At 40.4% G+C, this 21,002-nt stretch overlaps 1 protein-coding gene across 1 annotated transcript in view; it reads right to left on the bottom strand.

Moving 5' to 3' along the window:
• Positions 1-10,450: 10,450 nt before the first annotated feature.
• plcl1 (phospholipase C like 1) overlaps positions 10,451-21,002 on the bottom strand; it is a 135,548-nt gene continuing 124,996 nt past the window's right edge. Inside the window, exons 10-12 of the mRNA XM_086266754.1 lie at positions 18,153-18,228; positions 17,506-17,615; positions 10,451-10,672 (exon numbers count right to left, since the gene is read on the bottom strand). Coding sequence (XP_086122880.1) covers positions 10,466-10,672; positions 17,506-17,615; positions 18,153-18,228 — 393 coding nt within the window. The 3' untranslated portion in view covers positions 10,451-10,465. The remainder of the gene's footprint in view (positions 10,673-17,505; positions 17,616-18,152; positions 18,229-21,002) is intronic.

Here is a 21,002-nt window from a genome sequence, read left to right as displayed (position 1 = left end):
ACAAGCTATTAACATTAGCAGCATTAGCCAGAGGAGTGTATGCATGTGTGTGAGTGAGAAAGAGGAAGAAAAAAAGTCACTACAATTCAGTATGCAAGTGTTTCAATCACTTGTAAAGGACTATGTGACTAACAGTGACTGATGAGCCCGAAAACGTGCAATCAAGAGAGAAAATAAATGAAAAGAGTAGAGGAGGAGGGATGATTCAGGAGGATAATGGGAAGTGGTAAATTCAAACTTTAGCAAGTTGTGAATGGCCGTGATTATAATACAATATCTGTGAAGATGGTGTGTGATTGCTCAGGTAGGGGAGGAGGAACTTGTCCTCCTTGAGAAAGGGAGGGTATAGAGAGGTGCGACATGGACTCTGGTGAGCGTAATTATCCGTATCTCCAAGCTCCTCTCCAGCTGGCACAATAGAGAGTGATTTGATAGAGACGAAATGCCTTGATGGGGCCTCGATCTTCATCTCCTCAGTTCATGAAACTCATTTCTGGGATTCATCCAATTAGAGACAGTTTCTGTCTGTGACTTTGGAACTTGGGCAAAAGCAAAGGATTCATTTGTAATGCTTATCAGGCTGCAGTCAAGAGCATCGGGGATGATATTAAAAGTAAGTATTTGGCTGACAAAGTTGTAACAGTGTTTACTTCTGTTGTGCGCTTTGTTTGGCTTTTAGGTCGTAATGATGCTTATGACTTCTTACAGGGTTATTTTGTATTTGGTATGTCTCTTCCTCATTCAGTTTACTTCCTGTTTTATTTTAGAAGTTAGTTCCTCGTGTGGCTTTCTGTGTTTTTACTTTCTTTCTTTGTTCTTTTTCTGAACTCTTTAGTGTCCCCTGAGTACAGGGGCCTGTACTCAGCAGTGACACTGAGGCTATTTTCACCTTGATAAGTCAAACCAGGGGTTCCCAGCCTGGCTGTACGTGAGCTCACATGATAAGGGAGGGGCTGTCAGCATCTGACCAATCACAAACATGAACAGGTTAATGAGAGCAAGAGAACATAAAACTGTTATGTTTAAATAATATAAAGAGGTTAAAAAAAATAGTAGTCTGAAAGCAACAACTATGTTAGGTACACCTGTTCAACTGCTTGTTGATGCATATATCTAATCAGCCACATGGCAGGAACTTAATGGTCCAAACAGCTCGCTGAACTTCAAACCGATCACACCAGAACAGTGAATAAACCTTATGTGATTTGAATATGTCACTGTTGTTGGTGCCAAAGGGGTTTGTGTGAGTATTTCCTGGAATTTTCCCACACAGCCATCTCTGAAGTTTACAGAGAAAGTTCAGAAAAAGAGAAAATATTCAGTGAGCAGCAGGTCTCTGGGCAAAAATACCTTACGGATGCTAGAGGGCTGAGAAGAGTGGTTCGACGATGATAGGAAGAAAACAGTAACTCAAATAACCATTTATTACAACCAAAGTATGCGGACGAGCATCCCTGAACTCAAAACATATCAAATCTTGAAGCAGATGAGCTACATCAGCAGAAGACCACATCGACTCCTGTTAGATAACGAGTTGAACTTTAGGCTACATTAGTGCGGAGAATATCTTTTTGACACATTTTGATCCCTTAGTACCATCTGAGTGTTGTTGCCGTTTGTCCATTTATGAATCTTCTTCCTGCTTCCTGATGCTTTATCAATAAAATTGACTCAGTAGCTCCTAAAAATAAAGTAAGCATTCTCTGTGGATTGACCTCTCCCAATCCTTTTCCTCATTGTTTAGCTTCTCTTTGTATTGTGTTGTGTCACGGGTCATTTGGATGCTTTTTTCATGCATTCATTATTCTGTTTTCCTCCCTATCACCTGCTAGGGTCTGACTTTGTTTTGGTTCTGGTTTTGTATGAAAAACAACACGGCGGTGACAACCCAGAATGCATAGCAATTCCTGAGCTGACATATGTTTATGTACATACAAGTCGGCCAGTTTGACTGGTGCAACTTTGTTTTTTTTTAAATGAAAAGGAGCAGTTGGTAGCATTGAGTTTGTACTACTAAACAAATTGCACCCAAGCAGTCGCTTAAAATGGCCAGGCCTTTGATTATGCAATAAATCACAAACCTGACACGGGATAAAGGTTACACAAAAAATAAACAATTAAAAAATACACTACACTAAAAATTGAAACCAGAGCTCGTGTTTAGATCAGGCAGATTGAATTTGATCTGAGGAAAGAAAGAAAAAACACTCAAAACTAATAAATTCAAGTTGTTGTTTTTTCATCTAATTTCTCTCATCTTAACTTTTCCATCAAAGCTTTACTCTGTCATATCTCCTGGGTGCCATATTTAATACCCATCTAACAATGGACCAGATAATGTCTCAAGTATAATTGTTCACCAGGAGAGGTAGAAACATGCAGTGCCATTGTCTGTCTTCCTTTTGTAGTTAGTTAAAAGGTGGATAAATAAGATGCAATTTAGAGACTTTTAAGACATAATTTTTTTCCTCTTGCCTTAATCACTGTGAAATTACCTCTGGGTGAGGGCTGTCATTAAAATAGAAGAGGCACTTGCTTCTTGGATGCTCGAGGCAAGCATGAAGCGCTAATAGCATAGTGCCTCGATGGCACTGACGATTTTAACGGGCTCTGTATTATCCTGCTGTGCCTATAGCCGTGGCTACACCACCCGCTCGCCGAGGATGTCTTATGATGGTCTATTTGTAGATTGTGCCAGCTGTTTCCTGTGATAAATACACTGTAAAAGCTGCTTCATGATATATGCAGAGCCATGTAGTTTCATACTAAATGTATTTTTCTGAGAAGCTTTACTTTGATGGCCCACTTAAACTAGTTACTGCTCCGTCACACTGTACTGGAGCTCAGTTAGTATTACCCCCTAGTACAATCTAAATCTTAATCTCTCACTTTCCTTATGAAGTCAAAGGCAAGCTGACTCCCATCGTCGACAGTTCCTTGTCAAAAGAGCCCAGCTCTGGCCCTGGGTTTATGTCCCACAGGGTGGCTTCTCGCCCTGGGCTAGAGGACCCCGAAGTGACATGGACAACAACCTCCAGATGTTAGCCTGCATTAGGACCTGACAGCTTGCCATGTCACTGCCTACAGTACCACGCAGTTCCATCACTTCCCATCTGCTGCCCAACACCTCTCGAGGGAGAGAAAGTGGGTGGGGATGGGAAAAGACTGAGACTTTGCTGCCCTTCATTCTAGATTAGGAGACTAAACATCACAACACTGACAGATCGTGCTGGGAGGGAGGCAGGCATCTGATTTGTCCCAGCATCCAGCCAGAGTTATGAAGAACCATCTTCGGCCCAGAAGACCAAGTCCCTGCAACACGTACGGGCTCAGCACCATGGAGCTGAATCAGGCTGAGGCAGGCTGACTCCAAGTTATTTAAGAAACTTCCATTTACATGGGTCAATATGAATCTGACCCCAATATTACATGAGTCACTAGAGTCCTGTTGGATATTTGGAGACCAAGAAGATGGAAGCATGGACATTTCTAATTACTTTTATTTTATGTTTGTTTTTACAATTTTTAAAAATATTTATCACTTTTGACTAATGATAGAACTAATCAGCAGATTAAATAAACAAATGTAATAACTGTTTGTTGTGTCCCTAATATGAACCTTTGATATATAAGTCATAATAAACAGAACATCTGTGTGTGTTTGGATTCTATGCAGTGTTGCACCATGAAATTAGAAAGGCTCAACAACATATATGCACAAAAATCAAAGATGTGAAAAAAAAACCCTAAAGTCATAAAGTGGACATTAAAATAAACCATTGAATGGTGGGATAAGTTTTGCCCAATGAGAAAATAGCCTGATGTTTGGCTCCCCCTCCTGGAAACATGGACTAACATCATGCACAGGACATGAACCTCTCAGTATCTCAGGCCTGCTACTGAAAAGCAGTTACTGAGGACTCACCACAGCCATGCTGGCACAGCTACACCTGCTACTGTACTAACATCTGATTTGGAAAACAAACAGTGCATTCATGTGTTCAACATGTATTTTAAAATGGCATCATACGTTGTATAAGTTATACATTTACTGTTTTTCCTGTGTTTCTTTATCTGTGTCTCTATTTGTCCTTAAGTTAATGTCTCCTTTGGTCATTTCCTGTTGTACTTTGTTAGTCACTTTTATGTGTCTCCCCCCCCTTCCTCCAAACACACACACACACCAATCACCTGCCACATCCTCACTGATTTTACTAATTCAATAAGACTTTGCTGTCAGTAAGCTCTAGTGTTTTTGCTGCTAACTTGTCTTTAAATCTGTCAGAAACTACACTTCCATCTTACAGCCATGGTGTTTGTCTGTGTGCATACCAGCAAGCAAGTATAATCCAAGGAGAAACCTCTGGAGCCGTCCTGACTTTACAGCATTAGAAAAGACTTGCATGACACCATGCCAAGCCCTATGACAGTTATATGTTAGAGGTGCATATATTGTAAACATACCTGCAGCAGGACGAGATCAAGTATGCACGACCAGAAGATTTGGTCAGGAAAAGAAGTCTTTATTTATCTGGGATACATACTGTTATATTTGATTATTAGTCAGATAGAAAACACAGTAGCTTTTCAAAATAAAAGCAAGGTCCATTTAATTAATTATATATATTTATAGCTTTAAAACACACTTCAATAAATATTTTTCTTCTTTTGGTCTTTATTTCTCCTGTCAGCTTTACAAAAACACACAATGGACTATGAGAACAGTTGAGGGAACTGCACTGGTTTAAAAGGTCAGTGGTGCAGATACAGGCCAATACACACATTGTAGATGCCACAGATATTAGCCTACGAAACCTAAAACACCTTTACACATTTCCAAGTGTTTCACATGTTTGTCCACGTCACTACGGCAGGTATAAACAACTCTCCGATTATTCACATGAACGTTAAGCACTATTTGACCACTGGTAGCATCACACACGCTGAAGAGTACAGGGAGGGTTAGCTCTAAGTTAAGACACATGGATTAACAGGTACATTGCAGTACAATTGTAGCACCCATCTTTTACATGGCTAGTCTACCACTCCCACACCTCAAACTCACACCTTATGGGTGAATGGTGGCTTATTTTAACCTTGCATATTTCCCATTATTGTGTTTCAATCAGACAGACTCAAGTAAGAACACTTTTTGTTGATATTGTTTTGTACTGAATCATTACAGTGGAGGGGAGGGCAGAGTAAGCACGATTCATGGAGCAGCAATTGGCACAATAATGGGAAATATCTGAAACAAACCAGAATTCTGCTTAAATATTGAATCACAGTGAGAGAGAAATCTTTCCGTGGATGTGTTCCCACTTTTGAAGTCATAAAGGGAAATAGCTTCAAGGATCCGGGAGCAGCAGTGGGTTACCAATGGGATGCAATGCACTGAATGTAAAGCATTGTACTGAATGGTGACTGCAGTACCTTTGGCAGAGGTAAACACTGAAGGTTTAATACTGCCAAACATCTGACATTGGCCATCATCACACGAGGTGACGTGAAGACAAAACGTACGAGTGCTGGATTAGCTGAACCCTGCTTTTCTTCCCAGGATAATGCCACTCTTTCTGCGAGCTGAATTCAGTGACTACAGATCTTCATGACTGACCTCACCCTTGCTTGAAACAAACTACAGTGAACGACATGCTCAGCTTTATTAACTTGTGCGCAACAAAAGCACAATTTAGTTTTTTTTAATTAGCCCCTTCTAAATGTACTTCAAGCTTTCACCAGCAGGTGGGAGCATTTTACCAGCGGGTAAACACAACAGTAATAGATGGTTAAAGACTGAAAGGTTGTTTCTTTAAAATCTGCTCAAACCTTTGGTTATTTTTTGAAAAAAAAAATGTAAATAACAAAGTACTTGTTAAGTACCTTTAACAAAAAAGAAAATGTTTTTGTGAGAAAACCGTGTGCTACTGAGAAGTCCCAAGATGGTTTTGATTGTTGCACAGTGTTGCACTGATCACATTAATCACAATGCACGTAGTAATGTTGGTTTGGTAGCTTCTTGAACAAAAAGGGTTTTGAGAAAGGGAACTTTCTCTGTTGTGTTGATGAAAATATTGCTTGTTTTCTGTCTGCTTGCATCTGTAGAATAATATCACTGATAAAATAAACCTGAGCAGGATGTTCACTGAACTGGTTTAACCTGGAAGCTGACTTTCATACCATACAGATACCAAATGAAAGCAATAGCTGCCTGGAAGGTATAAAAGGACACTCATTGGAAAATTTCTCATATGTTTTGCTATTATAGAAGTAAATGGGTTCGATCAAGCGACAAAAAGAAACAAAGATCTGGTTCATTTGATTCATCCAGCTACACATTTGGGTTCAGGTGCAGATTCCTGACACGCCACAGAGGTCGAATTCCAAAAAAGAGATCAAGCAGCCATTTTTCTTGGCTTACATACTGCCTTTGTTCAATGCATCAGCTCAGTGATCACGAGCTTTATAAATAGAGCATAAAACTCATTACGTCAAAGAGAAGTTTATGATCTTCATAAAAGTTTCTTGATATATTTGGACAAGCAAACATTTGAAGGTGAAACAGTAAAAATAATAATACAGGGCCTATTTTAAAAGAAGTAAAACTTAAAATTATTATTTTCTTTTTGGTTTTTGTCAGTTCCATCATAGAAAACGTAATGTCCATAACATTAGGGGCTCCCATTTTTATCGTTCTGCTGTTCTCTGTGCTCCTGAAGACTTTGCCATCATACTCACAGCTGTGAATGTCTACAAATCTGGTAATTGATTTCATATGTTTTCCAACTTATATGATATGATATTATGATATTATATACACCATTTGATGCAAAGACAAACCAGGATTTTAAGTCTTGCAACTAACGGTGCCACAAAAAGGGTTTACTGTTTGAAAAAGAAGCTCAGAACAAAACTGGCTGAGTTGCTCAGTCATTATATCAGGAATGACCAAAGGCAGCTTCGGAAGAAGAACCTCATGAGAACTATGGAGGTGGAAATAATCGGTTTGGGGTTGCTTCACTACCTTAGGGACTGTCGATTCCAGACACTGATTCAGCTATTAATTATGTGTGAGATCAGAGACTGATTGGAATGTATGCAAGGCCCTTTTGATGAGGTGATGATGTAAAGACTAGAAAATCAACAGGGGGTGGTTAAAAAAGAAGGAATGGAGGGTTATGGAATGAGCTAGCAGACAAGAGTGTTTTGTGCACAGAGTAGCGAAGTACCACCCCATTTATCATTTATCAATACTAACTTCAGATGTCAAAGTTTACATACTTTATGTTGAATAAAAAGCGTTAATTTTCACCGTGGAGTCCTCTAAGACAGAAACATCATCTGTGCACAAACTCATCAGCAAACAGCCTAATAAGTTTTTAAACCCAGTGTTTTTCTCACACCCTGCCTTTAGGCACTGTTTCAAAGCTCATCTAGTGTTTACTTGTCCAAATATTTTTTAAAAAAAAATTTCCGTGGGATGCTAATACTTTTTCACATGATGAGTTATTCCAAGGATAAGCTTAACTTAACACAGAAAAGCTAGTACTGTGGTTTGTTTACCTGCAGCTCACAGACCATTAATGCAGAGAGATCCTCCCTGCAGTCCTGGAGAGCTCTAGGCAGTCAACACCTCCTATGACCCGATGAAAGCATTCACAAACTTGCCTCTTGGGGGCAGTAATCCTCCACAGAGGACCCGAAACACCAGCGACCGAAATCCAGCATCATCGAGTGAGGAATTAGGGCACCGTTGTATGGTGACAAACATAAGCGCTCCAGCACAAACTCACATCTTGAAGCCTCCAGTGAGTCAGAGTGTTATTAATAGACCCAAACAGCAGGCGCTGTCACCACGTCTACTGCTCCCGGCCAATTATGAAGCTCTGCAGGTGTGCCCACCGACCCACACATGCAGCCAATATCAGACACTTCTTCTATTCTGCAACCTTTGCTCTCTCGCCATTATTTGTTTTCTACTTTGTGAAGCCCTTTCACAGACACGCACACACTCACACACACCCAAAGAAAAACATGGAAATGTTATTAGGTCAGCTTCCTCCTGTGGCTATGACTCAGTACACCAGCTCTGTCACTGCCCACCTGGAGTCTCGGGAAGAGCAGCAGGAACAAGAGGATGGAGAGAAGTAGGGGGTAAGAAGGAGGTTATTACAAAACACGGCAGACTCATTCAGAAGATACAGTAGCTTTGCACATACACGTCTGCACAGGACTAAGTCAGTTAGTAAACCCTGTGCTTCTCATTATATCTTGTCTACTCTAAAAATGCCACTGGCTGTTAAGCTCCAATATTTAGCCGTGGCCCACGTACCTGCTCTCCTGAAACGGCAAAAGAAACATTCAAAATGTCTTTTAGTCTTAAGTTAGGTTAAGATGCCTCCTCCTTCAAACACGGAGGTGGAACTTAAGTTGGTCGGCACTGGATTACAATCACAAGTCAATCCAGCAGAACTAAGATGCGATTTTTATTGTATCTCAAACAAAATTAAGAAAACAGTGTTGTTTGCAAAGGTACCTATTTTCTGTCATTATGGTCCCAGCGGTGGCTGCTCTTATTAAACGTGGCCAAATATTCAAATGAGTGAGTAAGCGTTTGCTTCTAACTGCTCTGTTTCACACAGTTTTTCTACTCTTGGCTCTGTATGACAGGCTATCAGACAGGACAGGATTTACCTAATATGGTCATTTGAGGCACACAGCTCTTTGAGCAGAGAAGCCCCAAATCTGCAAAGGGCAGCTGGTCAGAAGAAGTAAAACAACTTTATAAGACAAATAAGGAATATTTTTATTTACCATAAATCACGAAAGCCACTCTACTAGAGTTCTGGAGTGGAACAGGCCCACTTTAAGACATGTCACCCTTAAAAAGCTTGAGCTGAGAGTTTCTGGAGTCATGCTAGATTGGCCCCAATCAGCAGAGTTTAAGAACAGGTTTCCCCGTGTTAAAAAGAAGCACACGTTAATGCTCAGACACAGAAGAACACCATCACTGACACAACCATGAACAGCCCCTGCCACACATCATATCACGTGTTTTAGTTGATTTCTTTTATAACTGAGTTGCACAGTTCATTCTATTGTTGAGTTATACAGTCTTTGTGTATTACTTTAGTTGAAATTATTGCTACACCAGTGTAGTCAACTTCATCCAAACTGCAGGAAGCCGCTCTTCCTCCACAGACTCTGAGCTTTCATTACACCGCATGTCAGCATAGTGAGGTGGTAACAAGATCCACACAGCAGACATGCAGTACTACATACACATCCTCTCCAATTACCACACTAACAAACAACAAATGCCAACAGCCCCACAGGCCATTGCGTGGAGATAATAAGAACCTGTGTGTGTGTGTGTGTGTGTGTGTGTGTGTGTGTGTGTGTGTGTGTGTGTGCAAGCTTCTGGTGCTTTCTTTGCACAAACACACAAACCAGAAGGAGAAATGTGTGAGTGTACTCGGAGATACAAGGGCATCTAGTAAGTGCATTGCAGTCTGGAAAGAAGCGATACATTACACAAACGGCTGGATTGATTTGACCTGCAACCTTTCCAAACTCTCAAACCTCATTAATAAGCCTTCATATTTGAGATAAGATCCTTTTTCTCCATCTGAAGCTCATTTTGTTCGAAAGCTGTGAAGAAATTAGGCAGACACTGCTATGCTTTAAGGAGAACGAGTCAGAAAAAGGATACTTCCACTATTCAGGTGAAAGGACAGAGGTTAGTGATCATAACACTAACTGTCAGTCATGTTAGTATATACTCTACTTGATCGGTGGTCATCCTAACTGGATTAAACCTCAGTTTTCCTTTTAAATATTAAGCAACTGCAAACGTTTCTGCAGCTACGTCTAAAATACTAAAATTCTAGGCTAACGTAATCAGCAACTCTCCACCTGTGAGGTTTTCTCAATCTGTTATTGCACCTTTCCACCATTTCCAACACACACAGGCAATTTTGCTGCCTTCCCAAGGGACAGGCCAAACTAACAGCTCTACATTCGCTCCTTTCCAAAACTTCACCTCTGAAACGAAACACCAGTAATATGACGGTCATCATCTGGGGCTCCAGTGTCACAAACTACTAAGTTGTCTCTGATTTCCTCATTAATGAGGAAGAAACTATTGACTTTTAAATGCTGATTTAAGCTCTCAGAAAATTAAGTTCCTGTGTTTAACGTCTTTCTTCCACCGGCAGACATTCATGAGGAGCCTCTCTGCAGGCTGGACTCACCGTAAGGCTTTAGTCTACACATTTACTGCACTGTATACAGGAATACACTCTAGCATAGAGAAATCTATGTCTAATCTGTTGCTTTACACACCCAGGTCCAGGTTTTTCTTTTCTTTTTCTGTCTGCTATCCTCTGTAATTACTCTTTTCAATCCCTTTTCATCTTTGGCAGTGTGTTGGACCCGGGGGGTGGGGGGGGTGGGCAGGTGGGTCTCAGATGCGTCCGTTGCCGTGTGTGCTGCTTCGGCGGCCGGACAGGGGGTGGGAGGAGTAGTGCAGCTCAACTGTGGAGAAATTGGAGGATGAGGAATTGGAGGAAGAAGAGGAGGAGGTGAGTCCACAGGCTTCACAGGCCAGAGCCAGCTGCCTCAGGGCATCCAGAGAATCCATCTTAGCCCCACGTAACAGATCGCTCTGTCCCTGCAGCACAAAGGAAGACGCGTGAGTCTGACTCATACCTGCAAAGTCATGAACTTCAATGAAAGCAAAAGGTAACATTTAAATAGTTTTATAGTCTTTTGTTATTAGGGACGGGTGTATGCAGGAGGTGTTGGGGGGAATTCTCCTCGTATGTAAAAAGCTGAAATTCTGCTCATTTCAGGCTCCATATGTTTATTCTTGTTCTCCCCTGTAGCAGCTCTGCACGATCCCAGCTCCAAACAAGATTAGGGCTGCCACGATTAGTCAACTAGTCACGATTACGTCGACTATCAAAATCGTCGACGACGTCGTTTGAAGCTTTGTTAGAGCACAAAAGACGCAAGAATAAGTAGTAGGATTTAAGAGTGTAATAAGGGACTGAAACAGAAGATGGCAGCACTGCATGTACAAGGATGCCAGCTGCCGTTAAACCCCGAAGAAGAAGAAGCAGCTCTGTCCCAGAATTCATAGCGCGGCCCAGCTCAGTTTCCAACAATGGCGGCAGCTAGTTAGTTTTAATATTACTCTTATTATTCTTTCTGGGTCACAAAATAAACGTTTAACATATTTTCAGGCGAGAATGTAGCTGTGTAAACCTCAAATATCTGCTCAGTTTATCAGGACACCACATATTTTCAAAAGCGCTCTGACGTTTTCGGAGACGTCTGTTACCCACTAGCTCGATAGCGAGCCGGGGGCAAGGCTCATTAGGGCCGTGAGAACACCGGACTCCCGGCAAATCGTTTTCAAACCCACCGCTGTCTTTCGCTACTCAGGTTAAACATACATAAGTCACTTAGATAACTTAAAAATGTTATTGTATTGTTTTTACACAGCTGAATAAACGTCAAGCAGACAACTGATTATCAGAAGTGTGAGATCCTCGAGAATATACTACGGTGTCCCGTTATATTTTAGATAGCAAGGAGCAGACGGCTGAGTTTATTAAACTCCAACGAAACAATCTGCAAATTTCATTAAAATTTAAGAAACTATCATCTTGTCTTTATTTTTAGTTAGCACATACCTTAAACACTTCTAGCTGTAAGCTAATGATAGTTATATAAGAGCAGACACATGCTGGTGCAATAAGCTGTACGTTTTACATCCAATGGATGCATGATCTGATTAGTCGACTAATCGCAAAAATAATCGGTGACTAGTCGACTATCAAAATAATCGTTTGTGGCAGCCCTAAACAAGATGAATCCTTATTTATCTCGTTCTTGCCGTTGGTTCGGCTCTGTCTAAAACAAGCTGCCTTATGGCTCAGCAAGAGTGAAAATAGGACAGAAGCCTCCTTGCAACAAGGAAAATGTGGAGTTTGCCCAATGATTGCATTACTTTTTTTAATTCAATGATTGATTGCTCATAGTCATGCTAAGACATGCCCTCAACCGCATGCTCAACCTCTTGGACTGCTTCAGATTGCAAGGCGATTGCACACAGGTCTCAAAGTGGGAGCCAACCTGTCTACAGTTACAGTCCGACTCAAACTGACTGCAGCCAATTCTTAAACGCAGAGAGATTGTCGACACATTTGTAATCGAGGACTCGACTCAGTTTGTTCTATTCTGGTTCTATTGCTTTATGAAAAGTGTCATGAAACTGATGTCCTGCAGCAACTACATCAGGGGTGGGCAACTCCAGGCCTTGAGGGCCGGTGTCCTGCAGGTTTTAGATCTCACCCTGGGTCAAAACACCTCAATCAAATGATTAGTTCATTACCAGGCCTCTGGAGAACTTAAAGGCATGCTGAGGAGGTCATTTAGCCATTTGAATCAGCTGTGTTGGATCAAGGACACATCTGAAACCTGCAGGACACGGGCCCTCGAGGCCTGGAGTTCCCCACCCCTGAATTACATCATTAATTGTGGAGGAATTGGTGTTTCGAATCTATGAGGTTGTGGCTCAACTTTGAATGTAAATAATGAAAGAGAATTTCTGCTTAACCCTTTATAGACCAACCACTGCCTGACCGAGTGTGACTGTAAAATTAACTCCCTTCCTCTTTCTTTACGTCAACTTTCTTCTGATTGGCTGCCTCTGATTGACATCATGCAGAAACAAACTGAGCCAAGAGTCTTTGAGGACCTAAGGCCGAGACCGAGCGCGCTGTGAAAAAGCAACAGCAAATTATGAATTTTTGGTAACATATATACATACGTGTTCAGTGTATATACGCACACTGAACTAATTGCATTGTTACAGGAAATATGTCCTTAAAAAATTTTAAAAAAGAAGTCGACATCTAGCCACGATGACCTGGCCCTGATGTTTTTAAACAAGAAAAGTACGGCACAGATATTCTGCATTTATCCAATCCTCATGAGAAGAAGCTGATCCAGGAGCTGAAGCTGCATCTATCTGTGTGCCTGAGCTAAAATAGTATAATTATAGTATAAATAAATAATAATAATAATAATACTATAAAACAGTATTATTTCCACATCATTGTACATGTTATGTTATTGTTATTTAGTACCAATGTTTGTTCTGAGCTACAAGCGTACTTTCACCAAATGCCGAGGTCTGATCGGTCAGATCCGTTTATTCGTATCCAAAAAAATCGTCAAAAATTATGTTAAAAGTTTAAAAGTTTATCATGATTGGTCTTTTGTTTGCTTCGGGTTGACGATTTTTGTCCAATGACTGACAACTTTTACAATGAGTAACATTAAAATTATAACTCTCAATGTCAAGGGAATTAATCACTTTTTTAAGAGACACAAAATACTTTCCTCACTCAAAAAAGATAGAGTGCAGATTGCATTACTGCAAGAGATTCACCTCACAGATTCTGAACACTTAAAACTCAAGCGTGATTGGGTGGGACAAATTTACTATTCCTCTTTTAACTCTAAAAGTAGGCGTTGCAATATTGATCCATAAAAATCTACCATTCACTCTAAATACTATTGTAAGGGATACGGACAGACGATTTATTCTGATTACTGGGCTTTTATATGGGGAGCAAATTCTATTAGGAAGTGTTTATGCACCAAATACTTTTGATAGATTGTTTTATTCAAACCTTCTGGCAAAAACCTCCTCTGTGTGTCCGAATCACGTAATAATTGGTGGGGATTTTAACTGTGGTTTGAGTCCTGAAACTGATTATAATCCACCAAAATCTCAACCACCTTCAAAAATGGCAAAGGCTGCAATGGACTTCTGCTCAGATCTTGGTCTTTTTGATGCCTGGAGAGTTTGTAATCCACATGTGAAAGACTTTACATTTTTCTCACGCCCCCATTTTTCTTTTTCCAGAATTGATTACATGTTTGTTTCTAGATCTGTCCTTGACAGAACTCGGGGTTGTTTGATCAACACATGCGCTCTCTCAGACCACTCATCAGTCTCAATGGAGTTATTACCACCTTATTATGATCCCTTGTCTAGACACTGGCCCGGCTAAACCCAGCTCTCCTTAGTGACCCTGAATTTGTAAAATATTTAGAAGATCAGTGGGAACTTTTTCTTTCTACAAATGACTTACCGGGGGTTAGTGCTTCTACTCTATGGGAGGCGGGTAAGGCATTTCTCAGGGGCTCTATTATCTCTTTCACCTCAGCGAAAAAGAAAAGCACCTTAGCCAAACAATTAGTACTTGAACGCAACATTACTAACTTGGAGAGGGAGTTTAAGAAATCCTCGTCTGTTTCTGTGCTTAAAAAACTGGATGCAGCCAGATCAGCCCTGGACCAACTACTAACTCAGAAAGCGGAAACTGCAATATTCTATGCAAAGCATAGATTATTTGAATCGGGCAACAAACCTGGACGCTTACTTGCCCGACTTGCCCAGGGGAAAAAGGGCTCTTATGCAATATCCTCTCTAAAAGATAAGAAAGGTGTTTTACAATTCGAGGCTAAACTTATCAGCAAAATAATGAAAGAGTTCTATCAGGACTTATATTCCCCTGAGTGTCAAAATACTGTAGACGCTAGGAAATTGTTTCTTGATAATGTTAATCTCCCTATACAATCAGAGGAAAGTCGATTAGATCTTTGCAGTCCTATTAGGGCGCAGGAAATTTTAGATGCAATCAAATCCTTACAGAGTGGAAAAGCTCCAGGCCCTGACGGGTTTGGGCCAGAGTTTTATGGTGGGTCCTTTATTAAAAATTTATGTAGAATCTCTTGAGAGGGGCACACTTCCACCCACCTTAAACCTTGCCCATATATCCCTGATCTTAAAGAAGGATAAACCTGCAGATCTGTGTACATCTTACGGACCTATAAGTTTACTCGGTGTAGATTGCAAGATTTGCAATTATAGGGCTCTTGCAATTTCACTGGATGCTGAGAAAGCATTTGATCGGGTGGAGTGGGAGTATCTATTTGATGTTTTGGAAAGATTTGGTTTGGGATCTGAATTTGTCAAGTGGGTCAAACTGTTGTATGGGGCCCCAGCTGCAAGGGTGTTGGTTAACGGCTCGGTCTCAGATGTTTTTCCACTGGGTAGAGGAACGCGTCAGGGATGCCCCCTTTCTCCCATACTGTTTGCACTTGCATTGGAGCCACTGGCAGAGGCTGTAAGAACTGACCCTGAGATCTGTGGGGTAACCTTGTTGAATACTGAATACAGAATTTCCCTTTACGCAGATGACGTGTTGCTCTTTCTCACTAAGCCAGAAACTAAGAAACTATTCCTGCACTGACACATATCATTAATCAATTTGGCCTTTTTTCAGGGTATAAAATAAATTATGATAAATCTGAAGCTTTGCCACTGGGTGATGGGGGGAGGTGGGACACTCCTCCTAATTTTCCTTTCAGGTGGTCAACCACTGGTTTTACATATTTAGGTATTAGGCTGTCCGCAGACACAACAGAGTTGTACAAGTTGAACTTTAAACCAATTGTGGGCTCAATCAAGAATGACCTCAATAGATGGTTTGACCTCCTCCTGTCTTGGATGGGTAGAATAAGTTTAATCAAAATGAATGTTTTACCCAGAATATTATATCCCATACAAATGTTGCCTGTCAGGATCAACAGAAAAACATTCTCAGAGATTGAGGGATATCTTTCTAAATTTATATGGCATGGGAAGAAATCTAGACTAAAGATACAGATTTTACAACTGCCTACAGATGAGGGGGGGCAGGCACTTCCTAACCTTTTATATTATTACTGGGCTTGCCATGCACAAATAATCTCAGGGTGGTTACATTCCTTTCTGTACCAAGGCGAGCCACCGGTAGATACTTGGTGCTGTGACCCTCTTTCGCTTCTTAGTCTTTTATCTATTGATCTGGCTGACCTTCCTCTTGGTGTCAGAAATAATTTCATTTTGATGCCTACACTTAAGGTTTGGCATAATATTGTTGTCCACGTCGGAAGAAGAGGTTTTTCTAGTGCACTACAACCTCTAATTAGGAATAAAGCTTTCCTCCCAGGTATTGACCTGGGAGGAAAGTATAGTATATTTGATGATTGGTGTTCTAAAAATATAAGATTTATTTGCGATCTGCTTGAAAGGGGTGGTTTTATGGCCTTTAATCAAGTTCAAATTAAATATAATTTACCACAGAAACACTTCTTTGGGTTCCTACAAGTAAGGCACTTTGTAAATTCCCTTAAATTTCCAGCCAATTAACCAGTTTTGAATCCTGTTGAAAGCTTTCTTCTTAAATTTAATGAGGAAATAATCACTAAAAAGAAATTTATCTCTCTTTGTTATGGGAAGTTATTGTCTTTGAATTTTGTAACCACTGATAAGGCCAGGGTTCGGTGGGAAACCGACCTGGAAGTTCAGCTTAGTGCAGAAGCATGGTCCAAAACTTTTAGATCTGCCAAGAAATTGTTTTCCTGTAACAGACTCCAGGAAAGCCATTACAGAATCTTACATAGACTGCAGCGTACGCCAGAGTTTCTAAATAAAATTCATCCTCAGATTTCTCCTCTTTGTGTAAAGTGCAATACGGATGTGGGGACCTACTACCATTGCATATGGCAATGTCCTTTAATTACTAGATTTTGGAAAAATATTGCTATAGAGCTTCGCTCAATCCTTCTCCAGTCGATCCCACTGAACCCTGGGCTGTTCGTTCTGGGTCTATCTATAGAAGGGCTCTCTCTGTCTTCTGTACAGATGCTTTTGTTAGGTAAACTTTTACATTTAGCGAGGCGATGTGTACTGTTTCAATGGATTCAGAGACAGCTCCCCACTGTTACACAATGGTACAGAGAAATGTTCAAGGTGTGACAATGGAGCGCCTTAGTGCCATCATAAAGGGCAATTGTAATGCATTCTGTAGGACATGTAGCCTTTGCCTGATCACCTACCTCGTGACCTTGCTGTGCTATTACATAAAGGGGGATCACATTTTGTTTTTAAACACAATAATTAATGTCTGTATTCCCTTTTTTTTCTCTCCCCTTTTTTTCTTTTCTTTTTTCTTTCCCTTGACTTCAAATGTGAAACGCTGTACATATTTTGACCCAGACATGTATATCTGTAACTCATGTACCTGTATTTGTTTTTTCTTCTCTTTTTCTTATTTGTATTTGGCTGTGCTGATTTGTTGCTGTTTGTGTTGTTCCAAAAATCAATAAATCATTGTTTTAAAAAAAAAATCAAGCTGAAATAATGCTGAAAATTCTTCCTGTGAAATTACATGCTCGGTGTCAATGGCTGCATTAGGAAGTGAGCCCAGAAATATTTTCAACAAACAAAATATCTGCACGAATTTGACGCGTCCGGTCTGTAAAGGCCTCGTCCAGCCTGAAGCTATTGTCACTGTTTGTCTTCTGAAATTACAGATACATTTTTCAAAGTTCGTCCTACAAAATGTTTATATTTATTTATGTTCTGCCTTCCTTTACCTTAAGTACAGTAATGTTCCAGGTGAAACTCTCCACGGCTTTGTTAAGCTTGCGACCCTTTAGTCCTTCCTTCTCTCCAAGCCGAGAGAGATCCTCGTGGAAGTCCATTCCTGTGAAGCACGAAAGCAGGAGCATTATTGAGGCAGAGCAGCTTGGGAATCGGCAAATCAAATTCAGGTGAAATATAGCTGTCAAGCGTATGGATGATTTCCCTCAGCTATCCCTAAACCAGACTGACATGTTTACGTAAAAGCAAAAGCACTGACACATAAAGGTCAATCATCCAAAGGCAAAAACACGCTGGAAAATAAGCTGTTCAGAAAATCCAGTACAAATGTGACAGAGAACAGCTGACTTATTGTAAACAACATTTCAAACAGAGATACTTTTGTAAATATGTGCCTCATGGGAACCCAATTTAGAGAGTGCTACAGCCACCACATGCAAAGCTGTTTACTCGCAGAGCCATTCTCTGACGAGTCACCCTAATTAAGCTCTACTGTTAGATGTTTCAGTCAGACTTGCTTATTTGATGATTTGTTAGAATTTGGGAATATCCCATGCTGCAGATCTTTTATTCATGAGACCTGATCAAAACGACACTCACACCAGCCACGCAGCCTTTCATCCATCTCTGCATACTTTACCTTCCCTCTGCACCTGAGCGATCCTCTCCTGTACTGCATCAGCATTCTCGATCAGCTGTTTCTGGGCAGCAATCATCTGAACAAACAGGAAGACAATTTCTATGTTCACTTTTTGGTCCTTTTATATGTTCAAGGTTTATGAAAAATACTATGTCAAGTATTCAGAAGGCAGTACAATATATGGACAAAAGTAATGAATGTTATTGCTACTGCATCTACTGCAGTGATATGCAGAGGCACCACTGTGTTGAGACTCAAGTACAGACTTTCAGCTTAAATGCAAGAGGTTTTACAAACTGTGCCCCGTCTTCCATTTTCAGAGGTTCAAATTAATTGGACAATTGACTGACAAGTAGTTTTGCGGCCATGTGGCCATGTGAGGCCCTTTGCCTCGTATTTCATGTCAAATGAAGTGGACATAATATCTGAAGTTGATTCACAATGTTCAATTTGTATTTTAAAGATTGTCACAGTAACATTAATGTCATTTTAAAGGTGATGCCCAAAGAGATGTGAGGGCAGGTGAAGGAGGCCATCATTAGAGACAAAACAAATCTTTCAGAGAGAGAGATTAGGCTAAATCATCAGTGTGGTGCACCAAAAGGTCTGAAGCTGCTTGTAGACAGAATTATTTCCATGGTTGAGAAAAAGAACTTCACAACATCGAAGCATTTCACGGGAGGAAACAGAATATTTGACTTCAGGTGGACATCGGCTTTTTCTCCAAGTATTAAAACCTTTTTATTTTGAAATTCATGTTAGATTCTCTCATTAATTTTGAACATCTGAAACTGGGGGACTGGGGATAAAATTGGCTGTAATCTTGAAACTGTGCATGTAAAACCCCTTAAATTAACGCCCAAAGTCTGAACTTATCACATACTGATTGTTTGATTTACAATCCAATGTGATGATGTACAGAGAAAAAACAAAAATGATCTTTGTCCCAAACTTTATGGATGGCACAAGTTATTTAAGATGAGACACTGATTGTACCAACCGAATGGTAAAAGGACGTTTGTGCAACAGCGTTGGGGATAAAAGACTAAATGCATGCTGCCGGGTGTAGCAAAATACACTGTTCCAAAAAATAGTAATGTCAAAGTATCTTACTGTATATTTTACAGTTTTGTACTGTCTTTCTAGAATATCATTAAATTTACATAAGTAGACTGTGATCTTACATGTCAAAAGTAAAATAACATAACATCACTGTACATATAGTAAAACACAATTTACTTGTTTTTTAAATATATTTTTTTGTACATATGCATATTTAGATTGTAAAAATATATTCAGAAATGTATCATGATTTCACAAATATCTGTCCGTTATTGGAAAGATCGAACTGTTGAATTCAAATGTAATGCTATGGATGTTATTTTACGGTAGTATTTTGGCGCCCCAGCTGCCGGAATATTACCATTTTTTTAAGACGTTTTTTTAACAGTGTAGCAGTACGATTACCCTGTCTGCACTCAACAAAGTGTCATGAATAACTCTAAGTAACACTTTTTCTCAAATGTGTTTGGGTTTTTCTAAAGCCAGACTGAAATTTAGTTCCCGTCCATTACCTCTAGGAGTCTGTGGAAGTCTTTAAGCGAACCCTTTGCAAGCACATTGGAAGTAAATGAGGGAAAAGTATCATGCTGGATATCTGGACTCATATGGACTGAATAATGTGTTAGGCCACATCGCTTCATGGAAATGAAAATTATCAACTTGCAGAGGGCTGAATTCAAAGACACCCCGAAAAGTGAAAAAAATTATGCAGCAGACTAGTTGATTTTGTCAAAATCTCACTATTTTCACCATTTTCGCTTAAAATGGTAATTTGTATGGCCAACATGTGGTTGTATGCATGCCTGAAAATATCAGGGCATGCTCCAAACGAGACAACAGATGGTGTCCAGGGGTCTCCTCCCAGATCTGCACCAGGCTGGCCAGTCAATGGAGGAACTGCCTGTATACTCTCACCACATGAGGCCGAGCATTGTTGGAGGAACCCATGCGTCAGCACGGGTTCTGACAATGAGTCCAAGGATTATATCTGGATATCAAAACTCAGTCAAGGTGCTGTTGCCTAGTGTGTAGAGAACTAAGCAATCCCTCCATGGATATGCCTGCCAAGACCATCACTGACGCACCACCAAACCAGTCATGCTGAACGACATCACAGGCAGGATAATGTTCGAAGTTCCCCCAGACCCTTCCACGTTTGTCACATGTGCTCAGGATGAACCTGCTGTCTGTGAAAGACACAGGGACCCAGTGGTGGACCTGCCAATTCTTGCATTCTATGGCAAATACCAACTGGGCTCCACGGTGCCAGGCGTCGAGTTCAGCGCTCACTTAAGAGTGCCTGGGCCCCAGGCCAACCTCTTCAAGTCTGTTTCTGATTGTCATAGCAGGTTTGGCAAACATTGTTCTGCCTGTGACCAAACACTCATACCTGTGGCCAGCTCAAGGTCATTTTGTAGCTCTGGGAGTGCTCTTACTTGTACAAACTAGCAGAATGCTCCAGTTGATGCAATAATACCACTGATCATGGACTATTTACGGAAGAAATTTCACAAACTGACTTTTTGCAACGGTAGCATCCCAGACTCTTTACAACAATCCATTTATTCATAAATGTTTATAAAGGAAGATTGCATTGCTCAGTGTTTGACTTTGTGCAGATATAAGGATATAAGGGCCTAAAAACACCTGAATTCAAAGATTAAGAGGTGTGGCCCAATATTTTAGTGTAGTGTATTTGAAAATGTGACATATCACATAGTCTGGGCCATACAAGATCTAACCTTTACCTGATTTAAATGTGACCATTTTCTTCTTCCAGATACTCTC

Source organism: Aulonocara sp. 'chitande type north' Nkhata Bay, linkage group LG16 (assembly GCF_057382095.1).
Source record: "Aulonocara sp. 'chitande type north' Nkhata Bay isolate Kocher_YH1m ecotype deep benthic linkage group LG16, A_spYH_male_GT1.1, whole genome shotgun sequence".
In the NCBI taxonomy this organism is placed as follows: Eukaryota; Metazoa; Chordata; class Actinopteri; order Cichliformes; family Cichlidae; genus Aulonocara; species Aulonocara sp. 'chitande type north' Nkhata Bay.
The sequence above is the reverse complement of the archived record's forward strand: the minus strand, read 5'-3'. Positions and strand labels throughout refer to the sequence as shown.